At 34.8% G+C, this 26423-nt stretch overlaps 2 protein-coding genes across 3 annotated transcripts; both read left to right on the forward strand.

Moving 5' to 3' along the window:
• Positions 1-2692: 2692 nt before the first annotated feature.
• On the forward strand, positions 2693-5783 carry LOC145129600 (chaperone protein dnaJ 10-like). 2 transcript variants are annotated; one of them, XM_079064370.1, is made up of 10 exons: positions 2693-2831; positions 2898-3039; positions 3514-3573; positions 3736-3818; positions 3979-4138; positions 4302-4431; positions 4634-4792; positions 4880-5058; positions 5144-5371; positions 5454-5783. In XM_079064370.1, the coding sequence occupies exons 2-10, from the start codon at positions 2953-2955 to the stop codon at positions 5544-5546; spliced, it is 1179 nt and encodes a 392-aa protein (XP_078920496.1). In that variant the 5' UTR covers positions 2693-2831; positions 2898-2952; the 3' UTR covers positions 5547-5783. The 2 variants fall into 2 exon arrangements, with proteins under 2 accessions (XP_078920496.1, XP_078920495.1); XM_079064369.1 differs by having other exon boundaries at positions 2813-3039.
• A 5134-nt stretch (positions 5784-10917) lies between these two features.
• Positions 10918-13556, forward strand: LOC145132326 (UDP-rhamnose/UDP-galactose transporter 2-like). The gene is made up of 5 exons (XM_079067074.1): positions 10918-11496; positions 12164-12348; positions 12440-12640; positions 12733-12900; positions 12987-13556. Exons 1-5 carry the CDS (start codon positions 11367-11369, stop codon positions 13329-13331), a joined length of 1029 nt encoding a protein of 342 aa, XP_078923200.1. The 5' UTR covers positions 10918-11366; the 3' UTR covers positions 13332-13556.
• The last annotated feature ends 12867 nt before the right edge of the window (positions 13557-26423 follow it).

The raw sequence follows: 26423 nt of genomic DNA on the forward strand, positions 1-26423 counted from the left end.
GCCTCTCGGTTACGCTGGGCGTCCAGCCGTCTACGCGGGGCGTAGGCTTCGGATAAGATCACCAGCTCGGATCCAGCTGGCTCGCACGCGCCTACTCTCGGAAGTGGATCAGATCAGTACGCCGGGCGTACTCTATTTCGGACGCGGGGCATAGCGAAGGGCGACGTGTCCTTCATCCGAAGCGAGCCGTGATCAGCAAGCGACGGTCCAGATTATGCCACGTCATCAATCGAGCAACAAATTTCTCAAATTCGAGTCTAAACTTTAAAAATTCGTATCTTTCGCATACGAGCTCCGTTTTCGACGTTCTTTATATCCACGCGTAGCCGGGAATGCACTCTACAACTTTCGTTTAGACTCCGTCGGCTAGTTTTAACTTTATTTTAAAAGTTATATTTTTAACAGGCCGGGACAGGATTGGTCCGTTAAAAATTCATAACTTCTTCATCCGACGTCCGTTTTCGTCTGTCTTTTTATCGTTGTGCTACTATTAACGAGATCTTCGATTCTCGTTTAGGTTGTGTCGGCTAAAAACCGCTCGATCTAATATTCGAACTTCGGGCTGTACACTGCTAAGCCGAAACTTCGAAAAATCATAACTTCTTCATACGAAGTCAGATTTGGGCGTTCTTTTTATGGACGCTCTTGGTTTAACGTTTTCTACGACTTTCGTTTAGATCGCTAAGGCTAAAACTCGATCTATCGTAAATTCACTATTCACGCTTCCCGGTGTCGTGCCGTTTCGGTCGTGAAACTTCGACGGGTCATAACTTCTTCGTTATAACTCGGATTTCGGCGTTCTTTATATCTTCGGAATCCTTGTTTCGACCACTACAACTTTATGTAAAGATATCGGGCTTATCTCATACTTTAATTTTGACGCTTATTTTTATTATTTATTAATTATACATTTATAATTAAATATTAAGCACATAAATACACATAATTCACATAGTATTTAAACATTTCATCTTTATTACATCAAAAAGAGTTACAATAGTTGACCTAGACTATTACATCGTCTAAAAATGCTTAGCCCCGAAACCCGGGCGTTACATTGTCACTCTGATGGTTGTCCTAATTGACATAGATTGCTAAGGAAACCCCGAAGCAGTGTTGTCGCCCCATTGAAAAAAAATCCTTAGACTAGGTCCCTTATAAATAGATACTTTAGGGACGTGAAGTGAGGAATACGGGAACAAGTAATCTCATTTTAGGAGTGAATGAATGGAGGACATATGATTATTAAGATCTTTAAGAATAAAGAAGATAATGGGGATGAGAAAATTTGGTTAGTTGTTTGATGTTTAAACTTAATAAATTTACTTATTATGGGTTGAAAACCCTATATTCCTCAATAAGGAATATACTTATCCTAAGAAGAAGAAGGAGTCCTCAATAAGGATTTATTTTGTAACTTGTAGGTTACGATTGAAAGTCCAACCTAGTACGAAGAGCAGGTGCAAGATTGAGCATCATGGTTATTACTTAGGATGGAAAGATAACGTATGTAATCATTATACAAGTCCTATTTTCGTTGATGATTCCGGGACGTAATCATCCTAAGGGGGAGAAATGTTTTGGATTTCATGGTTTATGGAAAAGTGTTTTGGTTAATCAAAAATGAAAAATTTCTTTTGAAAATTTGGGTCGTTACAGGTCACGATGGGAAGAAAAAAAAGAGAAGGTAGGAAGGTAACTTTTCAGTCAACAATATTTTAAAGTCTGACCGAGAAATCATATGGGCCAGGCGTTTCTGATTGAGAAAGCTATTATCAAACACATTTCGTCTGACCGAGTCAGCCCAAATCGCTGACTCGGTCCCAATCAAACAATAACAAACGGGCCCTTAGACAATGCATGTGGATGAATAATTTTCACCCCTTAAATAATTTCCTTTACCTATTGAATTACTATTTTGATGATGTATGAATATGATGTTATGTACTATAAATACCCATCAAATGTAAAAAGAAAAACACACCATCTTGAATACAATCTTCTAAGTGTTCAAGAATACTCTCAAATCTCATTCTTTTATTTTATAACGTTTTAGTTTAGTTTTGTTAGTTTTAGTTTTAATTACGTCGAATTTATAATTAATATATATATATATATATATATATATATATATATATATATATATATATATATATATATATATATATATATATATATATATATATATATATATCATTTCAAGGTATGATCGGATCCGATCCCGATCCCAATTCCGATCGTATGAACTCTCATTTGCGATCTTATATTCGATATAATTCTTTTATGAGAAATTAAATATCTTCATGTGTCATATTAATGTATTAAAATATCATTAAATGAGAATTAAATAATACATATGTCACTATTCAATTGGGTAGGAGAATTTATAGGAAGAAATCGTAGTAGAATATTTAATTTCTCTTCTTGATCATGTCTAGATCGGATCGGGATCCGGATCTTGACACCTGTGGTTTATTGAAAAGGTGAAAACAAGTGTGGGAAATAGCTCATCACAAAGTGCCTTATTCCTAGGGTAACGATGGGTGGTTTGGATCGATCCGTGGTTGAAGTATAACCTCAACCTGCTCGTGGGGCCGGACTGGCGGTGGTCAATGCCAACGAATGTATACCGCAGCCGCGTCGTCTGTCTGTCTCTCTCTCTCTCTCTCTCTCTCTACTCGTAATCGTATGACTTGTAAGGGATTGGATTTGTGAATCATTTCCAACGACTATCCCAGTCGGTCTAGTTCCCATTTTATCACTTCCTTGACCAATCGTTGCGTTGTTCTGTTCGATTCGATCGAAATTTGTGCGACCTTACAGAAAGTCAGGTGAGGATTTCCAAGTTTTAAGCCTTGCGATTTCCGTAGAAAAGTATTGATTCGCAACAACCCCAGATCGATTATTCGTCGGAAGGCCAAACAAGAGCTCCGACCGAGAAATATATGATCCATGGTGAAGGAGACGGAGTACTACGACGTCCTCGGGGTTAATCCCACGGCAACGGAGGCTGAAATTAAGAAAGCTTATTACATCAAGGTCCTCATCACTTCTTTGATTACTATAATTTCCTCTGATCTTCTTCATCTCGCCCTTTTTATGTTACCTACACTTTTAGTAAACGAGTAAGATCCTTGGAAAAGAATTACAATCGTTAGGAAACGAGGTATTTTATATTTTGTACTCAACGGTGATATAGATTATAACCCCATTGAATCTATCCCCATTAGCACAGTCTATATAGGTTACGCCTCTTAGTAATTTTGCCCTAATCCTACCAAATGTCAAATAGAAACCAAGGAACTGTGTTGTGACAATACAAATTTCTCCTTTTCCCCACAATTTCTACTTAACAATTCGGATTAGGGATTATATTCGAACTCCAAAAATGTAGCAGATTTTCTTTTTAAAGATAGCATCTGGAACATGCATTTGATTCTTTATGAGCAAACACTTATCCCCATGCCATGAAGGCCCTAATTTATGATATTTTTAACACTTGTATGATTGCAGGCACGACAGGTCCATCCGGATAAAAATCCAAATGATCCTCTTGCAGCACAAAATTTTCAGGCAACACTTTCATCCACATCTTATAAGATGTTTATATATATATATATATATATATATATATATATATATATATATATATATATATATATATTTTTTTTTTTTTTTTCAGAATATTATCTTCACTTTATTGTTTTCAGTTAAAACCTTTATGTTCTATTACAGGTGTTAGGAGAAGCTTACCAAGTACTGAGTAATCCAGAGCAAAGACAGGCATATGATGCTTATGGGAAATCAGGAATCTCAACGTCAGTTTTGTGGTTTTTTACTATAGATATTGGAGTAATATTGTGTAGAGATTATGGTATTCTGAATAGTGAACATGCACAAACTCATATGTGTCTTCTTGATGTTTATATAGTTGATTTCTGCTGAATTTTAAATTTATGTTCTCTTGATTAATTACAGTGATGCAATCATTGATCCTGCTGCCATCTTTGCAATGCTTTTTGGGAGTGAGCTATTTGAAGAATACATTGGACAGCTTGCCATGGCATCAATGGCTTCTTTGGATATTTTCACAGAAGGGGAGCAGTTTGATGCTAAGAAGTTGCAAGAGAAGATGAGGGTATGTAATAATAATATGTTGTAACACATACCTCAATTAACTTTACTTATAATCTTATTATCTTGCATTGCAATACACAAGCACTAAGCCACCAACTAATTCAATTTATTAAGTTTCTAAGTGGCTATGTAGATTTGAATCAGTTTAATTGTTTTCATCACAGATTGTTCAAAAGGAAAGAGAAGAGAAGTTAATCCAAACACTTAAAGATCGTCTCATCCCATATGTGCAAGGAAACAAAGATGAATTTGTTCGTAATGCTGAAGCTGAAGTATTAAAGCTATCTAATGCAGGTGATGTGCATATATATTTTTTTTCTTTCTTTTAAAATCTTCAGTTCATAGTTTTCTCTTGATAAATCTTTTTTGTATATATGTTAAAAGTTGTATTAGATGTAAGCTTAATCATATTAGAGTTTGGAATGATGTTAGGCTGTAGGCATTGATATCTATGTCTTACTTAAAAACATATTTGGACACTTTTACCCTTTTGCAGCTTATGGCGTTGACATGTTGAACACAATTGGCTACATCTATGCAAGACAAGCAGCCAAGGAACTCGGTAAAAAGGCAATCTACTTAGGTGTTCCATTCATAGCTGAATGGTTTAGAAACAAAGGTCATTTCATCAAATCACAAGTTACAGCAGCAACAGGTATCAAACTATCAATCTACCTTTCTGATATTATCCAAATGTTTTTATGGGTTTTAAAAAAGTTTACTTTTTTGTCCCTGGATCTAGGTGCACTTGCTTTAATTCAACTCCAAGAGGACATGAAAAAACAGCTGAGTGCAGAGGGAAAGTACTCAGAGGAAGAACTCGAAGAATACATGCAGTCACACAAGAAACTAATGATTGATTCCCTTTGGAAACTCAATGTAGCAGACATCGAAGCCACACTTTCACGTGTCTGTCAGATGGTTGTTTTACCTTTATACCCTTTTTTCTTCTATAATCCAACACCTTTATAGTTTTTACACTACTTACATTTTGTGATGTTTTCAGGTTCTTCAAGATAATAGTGTGAAAAAAGAGGAACTGCGTGCAAGAGCTAAAGGATTAAGGACACTTGGAAGAATCTTTCAAAAGGCAAAAACAGGAAATGGAAGTGAAGGTGAAATGTTACATGGTGGAAGTGGAATGCATAACATTAATGGAGTTGATGGGGATAATGTTTCAAGAGGTGCAGAATTTGGTCAAAGCTCTCAAAGTCAAACCACCATGGCACCTCAGGTAAGAACTAAGAAGCACCACATTGTTTTAAACTTAGTTATAATGGAGAATAGTAGATTGTTATAATGTTTGGAAATTGCAGAGTCCATATGTGGAAGCTCCACCGTTTGCGGGTGTTGAGAATTTTCACTTTCCGATGCCGACTGCGCCACCTGGAGCTCAGAGGTTTCAGTGAAGATGGAATGATGAATGATGGTATGTGTTGTATGTATCATTGTGGTAATGGAGTTGAATTTGTTTGTATTTGTTGAGTGAATATTCATGTGATGTGAAGTTTGGAATGGTTTTTAAAGCACATATAATGTATTTGTGTTAGAGAGATGTGCTTATGCCTTATGCCTTATGTTTGGTTAGGATTTGCTGACATCAGCATGGTTTATTATATACTATTCACTATTGCCTCTTGTTTGAATTTTCCTGTTAGGGTTAAAAAGGTAAATCACAGTATGTAGTTACATATTTCACCTTATGTTTTATCTGGTTGTTGTGGTTGTTGAGCTTTAAGAAATCATTACTAACACAGTTGTATCTTTTTTATGTTTCAAAGCCTCTAGGTGTTTTATCCTGATAGATTTGGAAGTTAACATTGAGATATCATGTGTAGTGTTTGAGTGTTTGGTAGATCTTGGTTATTTAATAAAAGGTTAATGACATTGTTGGATAACCAACTTTTATGAATTGGTTTAAATGACCCCTTAGGTTTTTTCTTGCGTTTTAGGGCACAAAGTGCCTTTTATTAGGTTTAAGGGAGGAGGGAGTCATTCCCTCCCAACCCACTGAACCCAGTGCCACATTGTTTTTTCTCTTTTATTTTTCTTCATCTTTTCCAACCCACAATACACGGAAACCCTATCTTTTTGAACTCATTCAATCTATTTAATTAAAAAAAAATACAAAACAATCAAGGTAAAATCTTAATTAGCAATAGAGTTACCGCCGGTACCACTTCCGCTTCAGCGGTTTGTTTAATTGGTTTCACTAACCCACTTCATCATCTCTCTACTTTCTCTCTCTCATTTTTTCTTGTACCATGTGTCTTAAAACTTGTACCTTAGTTGTTTTGTATATTTTTTTAATTGAGTGGGTTGAGTGGGTTTAGAAAGATAGGATTTCCGTGTGTTGTGGGTTGGGAAAGATGAAGAAAAATCAAAGAGAAAAGTTGATGTGACAGTGAGTTCAATGGGAACGACTCCCTCCTCCCTAAAAGGCCACTTTTAGAAATGTGACTGGGTAGCCTGGTAACTTAGAACATGTGACAGTCCAATTGGTAGTATGGGCTACATGGTCAACACAATAAGTCTATGTGGCAGTTTGGCCAACACAATATGTCTACATGGTAGTTTAGTCAGCACAATAAGTTTATGTGGCAGTTTGGCCGACACAATGTCTACATGGCAGTTTGGTCAACACAATGACCCGTTTATGATCTTCATCTTTCTCACTGACCATAGTAATCCTTTTTACATCTAGACATCTAGAAATCTGATCGGGAGTAGAAAAAAAAACAATACATGCGTGTGGTCTACGAGTAGGAGAAGGCGACAAGGGTGGAGCTGCCTTTAGCTAACAATGTTGATGACACAACCGAAAGAGGAAAACGCTCTCCCCTTGTGTGTATAATAGAGACACGATTGAAAGATATCGGGGGTAGAGGAGAAAGAGAGCAACATGACAACGTTTGTCGGTGCGATTGCAATATGTATTGGCAGCGGTGTGGTGGCCATATCTCTGACAGTGGCTTCTTATACGAGTTTGAAGGTAACATAACTGTTTGATATGCCTATGATTCCTCCTTGGTATGTACCAATTAGGTCCTATAATCTTGTCGTTGATTTAATACACGTTTGGCGATTCAGATATGCATTCGCAACAAGTTTCATATCAGGGTTTCATCTTAGCATCAACGTTCAGGCTGTGAAAGCAGTTTAATTTTGAATTGTCAATTCCAATACCTAACTCAAGTCAACTAAGATCTGTTAGGTACATAGTAAAGGCAATCAAAAGAAAAGAAAGAGCAAGAGAGACTTACTCTTAGCATCATCCATTTGTAGTTTCAAGTAAGATGAGTTGGCATTAATGGATTTGATTAGAACGAAAAATACATATGATGAAGGAAATGTGAGTTGGCGTTAATGGATTTAATTAGATTCCTTCTACAACCGGTTAATATGCACTTTATGCCCTTAGAACACAAGAAAAATACGACAGGGACTATTAAAACTAATTCATGAAAGTTCATTACCCAACAGTGACATTAACCCTTTAATAAATTACTAGATAAAACAACAAATCTTTTTATATATTGTTTGATTTTTTTTACTCAAAGTATAAAAAGTTGTTTTCTTAATAGTAACAATAATAATTTTAACATATTTTATACAAAAGATTATTTTTTTTGAAAGTTTTGTCATCTATAATTCCATTTTTCTTTTCACGATAGAAATATCAATATATTAGTTTATTTTCAAAGATCTTTAATTTTGAGTAAGAGGTTATATTGTAGACTTGTAGTTTTTGTTTATCTCGGATAATATGAGTTTTGTTGCAATTAATACAAAACTGATTATGTAATATAGATAATCAAATCAAAACTATTTTACCTAAATATAATTTATTATGTGCAACTTCAAATTATAGTAATCAAATAATTATGATGAATCTAAATATTAGATAATGTTTTTAAAAGAAATGAATAACTTGTTAAAATAACCGAAGCACGAAGGAGTTGAAATCTAATTCAAATTTTACATAATATTTATAAGAGAAATTAAATATCCTCCTACTTATTGTTCTTACAAATTTTTCTACCCAATTAAATAGTGACATGTGTAACATTTAATGCTCAATTAATGATATTTTAGCCTATAAATATGTCACATATCATTATTTCATTGGGTAGGAGGATTTGTAGGAAGAAAAGTAGGAGGATATTTAATTTCTCCATTTATAAAAGAAATGAAATCTTTGAAACCTAAAGGAGATGAAATCTAAATGAAATAGATTTTGTTATGTGTTTGGTGGTCCCAAAGATTTAAATATTCTCAAATCGTCGAGCCAGAAAAAAAGAACTTTAATTGTTATTATATATATATAATAATAATAATAATAATAAAATTAAGCCCCCCCCCCCTCCAAAAAAAAAAAAAAATGGGTCCTGTGCAGCTGTCCACTTTGCCGCTCAAAACTCTCTATGAAATGTGTTTTCTGTTTGATTTGAAGATTTGTCGAAAAAATTTAAAAATAAGTTATGTAATATAATCAAAATACTATTTTATTGATTTTTGTAACTTGTTATTATGTTTAACAAAAATGATAAACTTTAAACTAAATTAAAAAAAAATTATTTATTAAACTTTTACCTGGTCAACCTTAAATTGAAAAAATATAACTATCCTTGATAAAAACAATTAATAAACATATTGTTTTAAGGTCTAGTGATTTTAGTTAGGAGCTAGATGTATATTTAAAAAGTTAAAAAGTTTTAATAATAGTAAAAAATTGAATTTAAAATTTTTATCGATAGCCAAAAGAATGATCAATTCATTATAATATAAAATTTAATAAAAATTAAATAATTATATATATATATATATATATATATATATATATATATATATATATTTGAATTTATCGTCTTTCATTCATGATATACTTTTACCTGTTCAACCTTACAAATTGAACTTTCTTGATATACTTTTACCATTAACTAAATTAAAAAAAATTCATTTATTAAACGTTTACCTGTTCAACCTTACAAATTGAAAAAAATATAATTACCCTTGATAAAAACAATTAATAAACATATTGTTTTAAGGTCTAGTGTTTTTAGTTAGGAGCTAGATGCATATTTAAAAAGTTAAAAAGTTTTAATAATAATAAAAAATTGAATTTAAATTTTTTATCGATTGCCTCAATTCATTATAATATAAATTTAATAAAAATTATATATATATATATATATTGAATTTGTCATCTTTCATGATATACCATTAACCAAAGTACCAAACTAACACTACTATACCAATTTTTGTCATAAGCTAAAAAAAACCATGGCTGATGATGGTTAGACAAATTTGACATCGTAAATATCTATTGTGCTTCACTGTCATGCTATATGCATTGCTTGAAAATCATCTATTACTTAACGTATTTGGCTATTTCTAGACAAATTTTATATTATTGGAATAATTTGTGTTTGAGTGTCATACTATATTTGCATAATAACTTCATGTGCTAATAAATTGTTAGTATTAACTTCAACAACCAACATTTGGTTAGTGCCTTTATAGTTGCTTAAGGTAGCAAGCACTTTCAATAGTATTCTGAGCAATCATTCGAAAAATATATACAAATATCCATGAAATCAATAAAATTATCATTTATTGGATTTTTTTACTATGTAGATATACAATTGTCTCACATACACTCACCATAACACTTCTTTTTTTCTTTTTCTTTAAAACACATTTTGTTCGGTTAAATCGGTTTTAACATTAAACTTATATTTTTCAATTGATTGAGACGATATATAACCTAGAAACCTGATCTTGCTAACCCGATACAATTGTAACCACATCATATGTCACGTGCACGACACAATATCTTAATAAAATTTATCTTTAGTTAATTCTTTTATTTTTCTTATTATGAAAATAGCTAGCAACCTTTTTAATTCTTCATGTTAGCAACTCCACCCCACCTCTCAAAGTCCCCACTATCCATCTACCTTCACCCTTTTATTGATTGTAAGCACTTGTATCACAATGATCGTGACTATCATGGGGTGGAATGTTTTTTCACATAGGTTTCTTCCTTTTACAAAGTTTCTTATTTTTTTTTTTCTTTCAACACGTGACAACTGGCGATCCTAAATCACATGAAAAGCAATCAATAGAATTTATACAATGTATCAATGGTGATCCAAACATCCCGCCTCATTATGTAAAATCCGTATGTGAACAATGTTATTGCTTTTGTAAAATTGTTGTTGCCAAAAATGAACAAAGCATCAATATTTTCACTTGATTATAACTCATATGCACTTTTATATGTACATTAGTTTTTAATCATTATAACATGAACTATAATACTATATGATGATGAAAATGTCACTTTAACTATTACTTTAAAATAATTGCAAATTATAAATAAAAAAGGACACTTAAATTTACAATTCAACATTATGCAACTTAAATTGATAAATTAGCACATGATTTATCATCATAATGTAAACTTCTTTATGAATGAAAAAATCACTTTAATTATTACTTTAAGTAACTCCTTACTATAAATAAAAACCAACAAACTATTTATTGACTACTTGGTGAATGTTACATGTGATCTTATATAATTCATTCCAGTTTTTAAAAAATAAACATTTACCTTATAATACATATAAAAAAAACTAAAATAGTAACATCAAAGGTTAAAAAAAGGACCAATAATGAATCATGGTTGGAGGCCACAAAAAGGGTGAGTAAGATGAGTAAACAATGAGTCTAAATTAGTAAAGGTGAAAAGAGAAGAAAAAAAACATAGATGATAGATAGACCAGAGTCCATTAGGCAGCAGCTCATTCCAAGCTATTTTCCATTTCTTTTTCCCCCAAATGGATCTTGTCTCCATCTGCGATCGATTGAGAGACTAGATCACCGCATATATCATTCATCAGCATCATCGCTTGATATCCTGTTATTCCTTGGAATCTTGATTTCTTCTTGCTGTCATCGTCGTGGGTCTGGTCTTATTCAACTCATTACTCATTACTCATCACTATTCACAATTCACAATTCACAATTCACACCCCATTTGGAGTGTGGACCTTTATTGAAATTGCCGTCGGTGGGTTTCAAAATCTTTTCACGTCTCTCTCTCTCTCTCTCTCTCTCTCTCTCTCTCTCTCTCTCTCTTTGCTTGCTTCCCTCTTCTTCAATCCCTCCTTCTTTAGATTTACTTGATACCCATTTGCGAGATCGAGTCAGTAAGAAGAGGGAAAATGGAGAGCGAGAAGAAAGCTTCCCCCGTTTCGGATATGGGCGCATGGGCTATGAATGTTATAAGTTCTGTGGGAATCATTATGGCGAACAAGCAACTCATGTCCGCCAATGGCTATTCTTTCACCTTCGGTCAGTCACTTGTTCCTCTCTTCCTCAGATCCAATCCATAATTCATTCTCTGTACCTTAATTGAATTGGGTGTTTGTTTAGATCTGCTTCCTGTTATCGTTTTCTGACTTGGGAGAGGGGTGTGCATGGATCGTTTGGTATAATTGAATATCTATATTTATGTAGTAAATATATGCAATATGTTTCCTGTGATCTTATTGATCCGTGGAGAATTCTCTATTCGTCCGTGATTTGCTGCTGCATCCAAGCATCAATTTGCACGATCCTAAATCCTAAACTTAGTTTTACTTTGTTAGGTTAACTGTTCTTCCACGCAATATGATTGCCTTTTACAGAACGCAATCCTGTTATAGGGTTAGGTCTTCAAAGTCCAACGATATCCAATTGAAGTGTTTAGAATGTCTACATTGCATCAATTATGCAAGAATTTGCTTAAACTTATCTCCGTTCTATAGATCAATTAAACCGTTTGACAATTTCCATTCACTACCCTACTCTCAGTTTTCAGATCTTAAATTTTGTAGTTGTTACTCTTGTTCTTCTGCCTTTATGATACACCACAATCATGATTTGCCCTATTACTACCTAATGGCAGACTCATTCCATTCCTAATTTCGTATGATACTGTTTATACTAATTATCTTCTGTTCAATTTTGCTTTCTGCAGCAACAACATTAACAGGATTCCACTTTGCTGTAACTGCACTAGTTGGATTCGTGTCAAATTCAACAGGATACACTGCATCAAAGCATGTTCCTTTATGGGAGCTTCTCTGGTTTTCAATTGTTGCAAACATGTCAATCACAGGGATGAACCTCAGTCTCATGCTGAATTCAGTTGGATTCTACCAAGTATGAAGCTCTTAAATTACTACCATCATTCAAAACATTCTTGATTCTTCTTTCATAATCCCACAATGCATAACTCAATTTGTTTTTGTAGATTTCCAAACTTAGCATGATTCCAGTGGTTTGTGTAATGGAATGGATTCTTCACAGTAAACGTTACTCAAAGGAAGTGAAAGTTGCTGTTGTGGTTGTGGTGATTGGTGTTGGTGTTTGCACTGTGACTGATGTCAAAGTCAATGCCAAAGGTTTTATATGCGCCTGTGTTGCAGTTCTTGCAACTTCATTGCAACAGATTGTGAGTGTTCTAAATTCTAATCATCTTTTAAACATTTGATTTATAGTCATGAACTTGAAATATTGATTTTTATATATTTATATATGTTGCAGTCTATAGGGTCATTGCAGAAGAAGTACTCAGTTGGAGCTTTTGAATTGTTGAGTAAAACAGCTCCCATTCAAGCTCTATCACTTCTTGTATTTGGTCCTTTCATTGACTATTATCTAAGTGGAAGACTTATTTCAGACTACATGAAGACCATATCTTCTGGTGCAATTGTAAGCAATTTTGTTTCTTTTTGTATTTATTGTTTTGGTGAAGTATTATTATTATTATATGTCTAATTTAATCTCATTGATGACAGATTTTCATTCTGATTTCATGCTCATTGGCTGTTTTCTGCAACATAAGCCAGTACCTTTGCATTGGGAGATTTTCTGCAGTTTCATTTCAGGTTTTGGGTCATATGAAAACAGTATGTGTGTTGACATTAGGGTGGCTGTTGTTTGACTCAGAGTTGACTTTCAAGAACATTCTTGGAATGTTGGTGGCGGTTGCTGGCATGGTGATATATAGTTGGGCGGTTGAGGTTGAAAAGGCTGCTACAAAGGGTGGCCCACCACATCCTAAGCATAGTTTGACTGAGGAGGAGTTAAATTTATTGAAGGATGGATTGGAGAAAGATTATGAGGCTGGTGAATCAAAATAGTAAAAAAAAAAGATTTGAGATTTGTGTTTTTTTAGAGATGATGATGATCATCATATTTTGGTTGTTCTTTCAATTGTTTGTCTTTATGCATTTGAAGATTAGATGAGGAATTGGAATTTATATAGTGTTCTTATGTAGCTCAAATGCTCATTGCAGATGCTCTGTTATAGAAACTTTTTATGTCAATTCATTAGATTTATTTATGATTAATTGGTTGATGCTGAATTGCTGATTGGGTGTTTTTGCTTTCATCTACTACTTGATAATGTGAAAGATTCTTCAAATAGATTGAAAATATATTTTATAAGCATAATTTCAGAATTCAAATAGTCTGCAAAAAAAGATAATAACAAAAATGTCAAATTGAGACATAAAAAACTTAATTTTTTGCAATATTATTCATATTTTATAAATTTTATGTTGCTTTTTATGATTTTTTAGAAAATCGGTTTCATCACATTGGTTTTTTGATCTTGGTTTATAGCTGGTAACTTTTTGTATTTTCGATAATCTTACTGAAAAAAAAAGAAGACATAATTTACTAAAATGGGATCACTTTTCAATTTAACCATACAAGATACAGTAAAAAAACCTAGATTGTTATTTATAAAAACGAAGAAACACAATAATTGTTCAAAAGATTTCATTTTCTTACAACTATTAAGAAGTACCAATGTTCATATGTGAGTGACCAATCACATGGTCCACGTTATTCCTTTACAAACACGATGCCCAACATTTAGAACTACGATGCACAGTGTATATGATCAATCATATATATAGGAACAATGGTCCCTATTTTTTTATTGAACAAGTGGCCCATCTAAACGAGTAAGTGTGCAACCATGTGGTGAACGTTAGATCCTTTACAAACACGATGCATGTTCGTTCCTAATCAAATTAAGGACGTGGCATTATAGGTTAGAATATATAGAAGCATAATATTTATTCTTTTGGGCTTCTTAGGAGAGCAGGGCCTAACATATTCACATTTAACTATTAGTGTGTATTATATAATTAACCCATGTTCTAGATAGCCCATGTATTGTATTTGTTGTAAGCCCGTTAGGTTACATCCCGTGTAAGCATGTAATATCTATATATATTTTTATGGAATGAAATTATGTTTTACAGGAAAATATTATAACTCCAATATGGTTATCAGAGCTGTAAACGGCTCCTACCGATTTTTTCCCTATATCTCGACACCCACTCTGTCGACCTAGTTTTGCCGCTGTTGCCCCCCTCTCGATCTTTTGTTGCCGCCGATCACTCATCTTCTCCATCATGACTGGTGAATCATCTAACCCTAATGGTGGAAACATGAAGCCATACACCATTACCAACATCAAAGCCTTTGTTCCACTCATTCACGACTTGAATCAACTTAATTATGATTCGTGGAGAAAGTTCTTCCAAACCTAATGTATCGGGTTGACGGGTTTGGTGTGCATGGTCATCTCAATTGGACATCAAAGCTAAAAGGAGACAAAGATGAAGAATGGTCCACCCTTGACTCTCTTGTCACTATGTCGATCTATAGAACCCCAACTTAATCTCTCCTTAACATGGTGACCAAACCCGTTTAAGTTGGATCATACTGGTACTCCCATTCAGGACCTGATACTCTACGTAGCCTTGCAGGTGGGCTCCAGTACTTGACTTTCACTCGTCCAGATATTGTATTTGTTGTTCAGTAGATTTGTCTCTACATGCATGACCCTCGCGATACACACTTTCATGCGCTCAAGTGCATCCTATGTGCATTCTATGGTATATTCAGGGTGCTCTAGATCATGGTCTTTATATTCGCCTCTTTTCCACTACGAGCCTCTGGCTTCTTGTCGCTCCACTAGTGGCTATTACATTTATCTCGGCAACAACTCGATTTCATGGTCTTCAAAACGCCAAGCTATTGTCTCTCGCTCAAGCGTTGAAGCGGAATACAGGGGTGTAGCTAATGTCATAGCCGAAACATGTTGGTTGCGCAACCTTCTTCGCGAACTTCACTACCCACTGACCAAGCTACCATTGTCTATTGCGATAACGTCAGCGCGATCTACTTATCGACTAATCCCGTCCAACACGAACGAACTAAGCACATTGACATTGATATACATTTTGTACGGGATAAAGTCTCCACTGGACAAGTTTGTGTCTTACATGTCCCTTCCGGTCATCAGTACACAAACATCTTCACAAAGGGCCTCTCGATCTCACTTTTCACGGATTTTAAGTCCAATTTGAGGGTTTGCTCTCGTGCTCCCGCTTAAACTGTAGGGGCGTATTAGTATATATTATGTATTTGGCCAATGTTCTAGATAGCCCATGTATTGTAATTGTTGTAACTTGTAAGTTAGTTAAGTTACATCCCTTGTATGCATGTAATATATATATATATATATATATATATATATATATATATATATATATATATATATATATATATATATGTATTGATGGAATGAAATTATGTTTTACGGGAAAATATTATAACTCCAATATTCACTAGAAGGATTGTTTTTTATTGAAAAAGTATTTACCAGAAGGATTCGCCACCCATTTACTTAGTCAATCTTGCAAATCATAAAGTTATAGCAAAAAAAAGGTGTTTAAAGAAGATAAGTTGCATTTGTAAACCTAAGGTAAATAATCGAACATCTACCGACAAGAAGATAAGAACAATAGAGAAAGAAAGAGAAGAATTTTTAGAGACAATATTTTCCCATAATTTGTGATATTCATCAAATAAATAAGTGTTATAAAGTGTACATGGATTTAGCCGACTAAAACTATGGACTACACAACATAGAACATAATATAATAATATACACTAATATGGCCTTGCAATTGGAGGGGGAGTATGAGGACGAACACTTAAATTGGACTGAAAATCAGAAAATAGACAAGATATGAGTCCCTTGGTGAAGATATCAACATACTGAAGACTGGAAGGGACATATAGAGAATATGTCCGGTGGCGACCATATCCCACACAAAATGAATGTCAATCTCTTTGTGTTTTGTAAACCGATGTTGATCGGGATTGGTCAATAGGTAAATTGCTCTAACATTATCGCAATAGACAATAGTGGCATTTGATAGAGGACAATGAAGCTCTTGCAAGATATATTGAAGCCAACATGTCCCTGCCATGATATTGGCAATGCCTCTGTACTCGACGTCAACACTAGACTGAGAGAAAATCGCATGTCGCTTTGAGGACCATGATATAAGATTATCACCAAGAAAAACATAATACTTATTGGTCGGACAAAAAGAGACGTGGCACTCACCCATTCGCATCAGAATAAGCGATCATGCATATGGTAGTAGACAAGTGAATGTGAATGTCATGGTCAATAGTGCCCCGTATGTAGCACATGATGCATTTGAGAGCATTCATATGAGGCTCTCTTGGCTTTGTCTACTTCTTCTCACATTGATGATGTCAAAAAAATAGGAGAAAATGTTCAAGATTCTAAAAAAGACAAGTCTCCCTCCAATGAATCTTATGATGAAGACTTCCACACTAATCCTTCTGAACCCACTGATGAAGAAGGCTTTCTAGAACTTCACTTTCTGGTTGATTCCATGCATGCTTATACAATGCCTATGCCTATCTCAACTATTTTGCAAATGAATAATGCTAAAAGGGAGTCTTAGCCTTAGGGGGAGAAACATGTCAACATTGGGTTGATGATGATTAGCCCTTGTCTAAGAAAAGGAAGCCAACAACAACTTCTTCTGCCGCTTCTTCCTCTACTGCTGCTAAACGAAAAAAGGTCACTAGAGTTACTAGGATCTTTAAAGTGATTAAAAAACGAGGCTTAACTATTAAAGAAACAAGGGCTTTGTTGATGAACATAATACAACGACTCGTATTAGAGCCATACTTAAGCATGATGCTGGTGTTGTTCCAAAAGTAGCATTTGTTGAAGGAAGTCTGACTGAGCACAAGAAAGCACTTGAACGTTTCAATGCTGAAGTTGAAAAGAAAAGGAAAGTCGAAGAAATTATCACCAAGATTGACTCATTCAAAGTATACTGATGTATTTTCAAGAAGGAATTCTCATGATCTGATTGTGAAGGTTAGATGTAATAAACCAAAGGGGAGGAAGATTTTAACAATGCATCTGACAAGAAGAGATTCAAAAGGAGAATAACCAAATAAAATTCTTGTGTCCGATCTTGTCAAGTTTGGATACAGTGAGTGGTTAGAAATTCAAAATATAATAAAAAACCACAAGGGTATTCATGCTCAATAGTTGAATCTAGCTGTAATCCTCATGATCAATAAAGTCAGGAATCTTAATCTAGTTCCTTTTCCTAATGCAGCTTCTTCATTAACAACCTCAAGTGCCTCAGGGTTTCGAAGGAGAAGATCAAAGCATGTTAGATTCCTGTTACCCTTTGGAATTGTCTATAGCAACAATTCATTACCAGTGCGAGTTGATCTTGTTCAACATATGTTCATTTGAGAGCCAGAACATGGAGTATTTTATGTCAATGAAAATGACAGAATCTGTTTTCAAAGATCTGATGAGATTTGCAAGACTTCCATTGAACATTTGTTTCATTTGAGGCTTTGAATGTAAGGACAAAGTAGAAGCTAATAACTATCACCGGTTAATCTCCTTTGAGCCGAATAAAAGAAGAGAAGAACTTGCTTGTGTTGATTTTCAGTGGATCAAGCCAGAAACTATTGTTGAAGCTAGTAAAGTTTGTCTTCATGATTTCCAACTAGATTAAGTTTTGACATCAGCAGATTGGAGGAGATTGTAAGGCCGGACCTTATAATTGATGAATCAAACCGATTTCACGTTATGATTTGTCAGCGTATCATCTGTTGACCGGAGCTTCTCCCTGCAGTAAATATCCAATCCCTAATTTGTAGGGATTTTCTAGAATAGAATTATACGTGGTATATTGTTAGATGCATTTCATGCATCCATTTTGTAGTTTTACTCCATAAAAGTGCATTGCATTTAGGTTTAAACTCATGCATTTTGCATGTTTTTCGGGATTTTTCATGAGGCAATTTCATTCACACATTTTTGTGATATTTCAGGGACTTTTGGAGGTCGGATATTGTTGGAGGAGGTAAATAAGAGTTGCGGACAAAATTTCGGGACTTGCGGAGCACCGAGGAGCAAGATATCAAAGAAATGAAGATTTTGGCTTTACAGAGATTTACACGGTCGTGTAAATGGAAGCCTTGCGTTTACACGCCCGTGTAAACGTAGATTTCTGCGCAGTGTATTTTTGCGTTTACGCGGGCGCGTAAACGACAGTGTTAATTTACGCGGGCCGTGTAAACGTAAATGCGGGTTTTAAAGCAGTTTTTCACCATTCTTAAAGGGGGGAACCAATTTTTTTTAAGGGGAGTCGATTTTGGGAGTAGGGAACGCAATTTTTTGGAGGATTTTGGAGTTGATTAACACTTGGGAACCTTTGATTTCACTTTGTAAGAACTTTACTTTCATTTTCTAGATTTGTGATCTTGTTCTAGTCATGAGTGGCTAGAACCCTAGTTTCTCCAACTTCATGTCTTGAATTTTTAGTTGTGATTTCAATCATGTGATTTGATGTTTGCTTCCAATTCCTACCTAGTGAATTTGATTTTGTTTCAATTGAATGTTTGATTCTGATTGTGATTCTTATTGGCCATTTGAATTAGGGTTAGACCATTCAAGTTATCTAATTGCAAAATCCGTAATTGTTTTGTGAATTGGACTAAGTAACAAACACTAAATTGATTTCCATTGAATGAATTTAGTGTAAATCTTATTCACATACTCTTATACTCCCGAGCTTGTGAGGAGTATTGGGTGTTGTTGGGAACATTCACATAAATCTTATTGCACTCAAGTGGGACACCCAACTGATATGTGCCCACAACTTCAAGAAGAAGATTATGAAGAAGCAAAAGCCATGGGAGGCCATTCCGGATCAAATCAAATAGGATACGATCAGCTACGAGGTGACTAAAGATGGAACAACAATCAAGGTTGGGGAGGAAATCACCAGGGAAGCTATCAACCAAATCAACCACATCAATACCAACAAACACCACCTTTTCCACCACAAAACTTTTAGCCAAGGCAGCCACAACACCCTCCTCAACAAGCGGGTTCATCAAGTATGTCCTTAGAGGACATAGTGAAGAGTTTGGCAACTAGTACACAAGCTTTCCAGCAAGAAACACAAGCAAGCATAAAGAACTTAGAGCAACAAGTTTCACAGCTTGCTACTTCCGTAAGCAAACTAGAATCTCAAGGAAAGCTGTCCGCCCAAACTGAAACGAACCCAAGGCACAACGTGTGTGCCATCACATTGAGAGGCGGAAAGAGCTACAGTGATCCAAAAGTGTCGGTTGATCAAGAGGAAGAAATAGTGGTCGAAGAGGAAACCAAAGAAGAGAAGGAGAAGGATAAAACAACCAAAAAGAAGTCCTTCGTCACTGAATCTAAAGCCACACCCGCTCCATTTCCCGAAAGATTAAAGAGCACGAAGAAAGAACGGGAGGAGAGTGAGATCATGCAAATGTTCAAAAAGGTTCAAATCAACATCCCACTCCTCGATGCCATCAAACAGGTACCTAGATATGCAAGGTTTCTTAAGGATCTTTGTGTATATAAAAAGAAATTGAAAGGAAACCAAATCATAAAAGTTGGGGAGAATGTATCCACGGTTTTGCAAAAGATGATGCCCCCGAAGTGCACGGATCCCGGTGTCTTTACCGTGCCATGCAAATTGGGGAATCTTTATGTACCTCAAGCCATGCTTGATCTAGGTGCATCTATTAATGTCCTACCATATTCCATTTTTAAATCAATTGGTGTAGGAATATTGAGCAAAACCGGTGTGATCATCCAACTTGCCGACCGGTCATTAGTACACCCGAAAGGTGTACTAGAGGACGTATTAGTGCAAGTCAATGAATTTGTTTTCCCGGCTGATTTTTATGTTCTAGATATGGGAGATGATGACTCTCCAAGTTCAAGTTCCATACTTTTGGGTAGACCTTTTCTTAAAACTTCTAAAACAAAAATTGATGTCTACAACGGAACTTTAAGTATGGAATTTGATGGTGAAGTTATAAACTTCAATGTTCATGAAGCAAAAAAGGTTCCTTCTGATGTTCAATCTGTTAATTTTGTGAATATGATCCAAACATTGGCTGAAAAGAGCTTAAACTTGACTAACCATGATTTTATGGAGTTAGTCTTGTCACAAAAATTAGACAGGGACAAAGCCAAAGAACTTGCAAAGGAGTGCGGTATAAACGAGGAGGTGCTGGAGATTTTGAAGTTCAAGGATGATAAGCACATGCGGATTGATGGAAGAGAAGTAGAATTACCCACAACCAAATCCAAATCTACCCTACCGGTGGAACAAGCACAAGATTCGGGAGCAAAAACTCCACCGGACCCTTTAAAGATAATACATGTCGAGAAGGAGAACACTCAACCGGTCATCAACTCAAATAAACTATCGAAGAAGGAGGTGGCGAGAAGGTTGATGTTTTTGAAAGGCCCACCTACTTAGAACAAAGCACATTCAGGGGCCAAGTCGAGCCAACGACTTAAAACAAGGGCGGCTAACCGGGAGGCAACCCGGGGGTATTTTTGTCCTTCTTTTAAAACTTTTTAGTCTTTGGTAAATTTCAATTTTTTTATGTCCCAAATGGTTTTAAACTTGTTTTTCTATACCTACAAAATGAATCTCGGGCTCCAAAAATATTTCACGGATAGCTTGGGGAGGATGAAGAGGAGGTTCTCACCACAATTGCAAGGCTCCAAGAACGATTTGGTAAATTCTTTCCATATCTTTAGTCGTTCATATTTTACTTAAAAATTCAATTGGTATGCATTTGTGACTATTGTGGACCCATTCCCAGCCCGACTACCATCCTCCACCAACCCCCGACAATTAGATGGCTATGCCTCTCTCCAAGCATCGAGGACGATGCTATATTTTAAGCTTGGGGAGGGGCATCCATCCATGCATAAATCCCGTTGCATATAGGTTGAATGTAATTTTGTACATATTGCATTAATTTTCATTTTCTTTTTCATTTTTCTGCATAGAAAATTTTTCAAAAGCCAAAAAGATTTTCTTTCTAATTTTTATTATTCTTTGCATTTTGCATCTAAATTTTTGCATTGCATTCATTTGTTTTGTTTTTTTTTTTTTTAAATTGATCCAATCCCAAGCAACCAAATTTTCCCAAAACAGTTGAGCTGGTAAGTAAGTCGTTTGCCTTGAGATTAGATTTGCTCTTTTTATTGAAAATCTAAAAGCAAGCTAATCACACACAAACACACCTCCCGAAGCTACTCGTGCAAAACAGAAAGTGAGAAGATTGTCAACATTGGAGCATAACAGCAGGTATGAGTCAATTCTTTGGGACGTATGACTGGTCTTATGAGTAGTAAATGCTCAATTGAACTCAAAATGTCAAATTCAAAAATTCATAAAAAGAATACAAAATTTCAGTGTCCCGAGCCTTCCAGCGCTCTAAAAAGTCTTTTTTACTCATCCCCTTTTATATACCCTGCTTGGGGACATATTTCCAACTATACCTACGGGTCTTTGCATGTTAACTTCAGTCCCCCAAAAAATGTCTAGAAGCCCTCACGATAATAGACCGTGAGATGTCCCACAATAGAAAAGTCAAGGATGAAAATATAAAGAAATAGGCCTAGCAAATAAATTTATAAGAGTGTTATATGTTATCTTTGTTTTGTTTTGTATTTATTTGTTAAAAAAATAATAATAATAAAATAAAATAAAATAGAATAAAAAATAAAAAAAATATTATTAAGTTAATCTGTGACCTTTGGGACTCGAACAAGTAAACTCTGAGGGGTGTTCTACACCTAATCACCTAAAGCTAAATTGTTTGGGACAGATTGGGTTGAAAGTTCGCTACAGAGGTTCCATAGAAAGTCATGAATTTAATAATAACAAATAAAGCTAATATGTGGCCTTTGAGGTTCGGGCAAGTAAACCCGAGGGATCTCTTTAAATCTAGCACACTAAGGTCATTTGATCTGGATGTGTTGGTTGGAAGCCCGTTACACGGATTTCAAAGAAAGCCATGAGCTTTATTTGTAGGAAAATATAATTAGATAATTTGTATCTATTTGTGTTTATAGTTTAATTGAATAATATGTTTAGGAAAAATGCTTGGCTGCCAAAAGATTCCCTTGACCTTGGACTTGAACTTATGACATTGGGACTGACTGTTAATTACTTTGACTAGTGTAAGTGGTTTGAAATTTGTAACCAGTCTGAGTAAATTTTAGGGAATTTTTAGAAGATATTTTTTAGAAAAAGATTGTTGTTAATCAACAAATAGCTGGAATCGGTCATTGTTATATTTTGTGAAACAAAGATGATTGAGCATGTTTTTTCACATATAATTTCACGAGAGTAAGACCATAATTTGTTCCATGAATTAACTTGATGATATTTATAGGTAACAAGTGTTGTGATCTTTGATTCTGTTGAGTTGCATTAGGGGGTGGCTAAAGTCTTATTTCTATTGTTATATAATTTGAGACTAAAGCCAAGTTGACTCAAGGCACGACAAGTACATTCTCAACTTTGGTACAAAAAACAGGGTTAATTGGGTTGGATTCTTTTTCATGTTTGTTTTGATTTCTTGCATTAAGTTTCAAATAGTTTTGACTTTGATTTTCTTTTCTTCTCCTTTATTTTATTTTCTCTAGTTTAAAATTTTCTTGTTCTTTCTTGAGGACAAGAAAGGTTCAAGCTTGGGGAGATTTTGTTAGATGCATTTCATGCATCCATTTTGTAGTTTTACTCCATAAAAGTGCATTGCATTTAAGTTTAAACTCATGCATTTTGCATGTTTTTCGGGATTTTTCATGAGGCAATTTCATTCACACATTTTTGTGATATTTCAGGGACTTTTGGAGGTAGGATATTGTTGGAGGAGGTAAATAAGAGTTGAGGACAAAATTTCGGGACTTGCGGAGCACCGAGGAGCAAGATATCAAAGAAATGAAGATTTTGGCTTTACAGAGATTTACACGGTCGTGTAAATGGAAGCCTTGCGTTTACACGCCCGTGTAAACGTAGATTTCTGCGCAGTGTATTTTTGCGTTTACGCGGGCGTGTAAACGACAATGTTAATTTATGCGGGCTGTGTAAAAGTAAATGCGGGTTTTAAAGCAGTTTTTCACCATTCTTAAAGGGGGGAACCAATTTTTTTAAGGGGAGTCGATTTTGGGAGCAGGGAAAGCGATTTTTTTGAGGATTTTGGAGTTGATTAACACTTGGGAACCTTTGATTTCACTTTGTAAGAACTTTAATTTCATTTTCTAGATTTGTGATCTTGTTCTAGTCATGAGTGGCTAGAACCCTAGTTTCTCCAACTTCATGTCTTGACTTTTTAGTTGTGATTTCAATCATGTGATTTGATGTTTGCTTCTAATTCCTACCTAGTGAATTTGATTTTGTTTCAATTGAATGTTTGATTCTGATTGTGATTCTTATTGGCCATTTGAATTAGGGTTAGGCCATTCAAGTTATCTAATTGCAAAATCCGTAATTGTTTTGTGAATTGGACTAAGTAACAAACACTAAATTGATTTCCATTGAATGAATTTAGTGTAAATCTTATTCACATACTCTTATACTCCCGAGCTTGTGAGGAGTATTGGATGTTGTTGGGAACATTTACATAAATCTTATTGCAACCTTTTGATTTCTATCTAAGAGCTTGTTTAGACTTAAATTAGAAGGTTAGGTTATTTTCAAAGAGCTTGTTTTGAATTTGACAACTTGGTGAATGGGAAATGTTAGAACTTGTTAACACTTTCAAGTACCAACTTAGGTGGAATTGAGTAGAAATCATTTCACCCTTGGAATCACATTGCTAAATTGTCTTGCATAGAGTTGGAGTCCTTACAAATCTTGAATCTACTTCATTTAATCAATCATTTACTTATTGCTTTATTCTATCGTTTAAATCATTGCTTATAAATTTCCCCCATTCTGTGACCATTTTTGTACCTTACGCAAAAAGGTATAAGCACTTGTCCCGTGTCTCAGTGGATCGACCCTGCTTACCTTGTATTACATTCTTAGTGCAAAGTAACAGTGTTTTGGAGTCATTTTGTACCCCTTTATTTGTTGGGTTTGACACGCCTAACATATATAATCATGCATAGGTTTTCATCTTATTGTAACTTAATAGCCGTTTTGTGCACCTTTCTCTTCGTGAGAAAGTTTTCTTAGAGAAAACACTTAATCGAAATCTCTTTTCAATTAAGCTTTGTAAAAAAACCTTGTTCTTACTATTTGTTATTGCTTGTTACATTTCGTTTCGATCCTACATGTATCATTGGCACCAATAGAGGTTGAAGTGCCTTCGAGATGGCCCGCTGCACCGAAGGCTTTGTAGTGAGTTTCAAAAAGAACCCACCAAGCATCATAGTTGAGTTGATTAAAATCGATGTTTAGCGTTTGCTGTCAAGTTCGATAGCATTGGCATCCTTGCTGTTCTGAAATAAAGCTTGAAGACCATTTAAACATCATGAGCCGTCGTATTTAAGGACTATGGTGAGAAGCGGTTGGATGAGTGTCTCATGCATATATCCACATGGTGACTCATGAATCGAGTTTTGACCACTCGATATCATTAGCACCAATAGAGGGTGAAGTGTCTTCGAGATGGCCCGCTACACCGAAGGTTTTGCAGTGAGTTTCAAAGAGAACCACCAAGCATCATAGTTGAGTTGATTAAAATCAAGGAGTAGAGGCACATAGGCTTTAATGTCCATGATACTGTTGTGTTTGAGATTGGTTTTAATTGTGTTGTTTTTGTCGCCCATTTTGAAGAAGAAAGAAGAAGATGAATGGAGAGGGCGGAGGAATTGAGATGATCGACGGAGAAAAAGGAAGCCAACGATGCTGATGAGGGCAGTCATCGGTGGGATGGAGCAGTCGGTTTTTAGGGTTAAGATCAAAGGTGCTCTGTTACCATTTTAGGGACAATATTTTCCCACAATTAGGATTTTTGATATCCTCCCTAACAAATGAAAATAATTTTGTCACATGTCACTCTCTCATTAACTTGGACACATGTCATTTTTTGGTATTTTTGAATAAATGTTTTTTTCATTTGTCATTTTCTCATTTTTTTTATCTTTTCTTAATTAACACATCATATTTACACCTCAGTTAATAATTGCCTTAATTGAAATCCTCCTTAACAAATGAAAATAATTTTGCCACATGTTACTCTCTCATTAACTTGGACACATGTCATTATTTTTTGGAAAGGGAACTTCCCTAACGAGGGTTTCCGGGCCAGCTTTCGCGCACCAACTAATCCCCCGCTGCAAACATGAGACTTTGCCTCATACCCTGGAGTCACTGCAGGCGAACCTCCATGGCCACAAGGGCTGAGTAGTGCCAAGATTTGAACATGGGTCAATAGGTTATCCACCATATCTTCCACATGCCTTACCAAGTCACCACAACCCAAGTGGTATTTTTGAATAAATGTTTTTTTCCATTTGTCATTTTCTCATTTTTTTTTTATTCTTTCTTAATTAACAAATCATATTTACACCTTAATTAATAATTGCCTTAATTGAAAATAACCAATAAATTACAATATTACAACTGATATAGTATTTAATATGTTTCCTTTTAAATTTTAAATTTTAAATTTCAAATTTAAATAAATTTTCGTTTAAACCTTCATATTTTTTTTTGTTTTATCCAACCCATATAACATACGGGTCTCACAACTAGTTTATCAAATAAATAAATAAGTGTTACAAAGTGTACATGCTTAGCCCTAGTGGACTGGACTAAAACTATGAACATAAAACATAATACAGTAATACAAATATAGATTATGTTTATCCAACAAAACATTGAAAAAATATGATATTTGTTAACTAATTTGTACTAAAGTAGCTTATGAGAACTCCACCAAGTTATATCGATGTGGATAAAGATGAGGAGTAAATTATTTTTAATTTGTATTTAGACTTATTAACCAAGCCAATCCATGGCATTAATTTGCATAGTTACCAATCTTTT

Source organism: Lactuca virosa, chromosome 8 (genome assembly GCF_052849685.1).
Source record: "Lactuca virosa cultivar CGN04683 chromosome 8, Lactuca_virosa_CGN04683_v6, whole genome shotgun sequence".
NCBI lineage: Eukaryota > Viridiplantae > Streptophyta > Magnoliopsida > Asterales > Asteraceae > Lactuca > Lactuca virosa.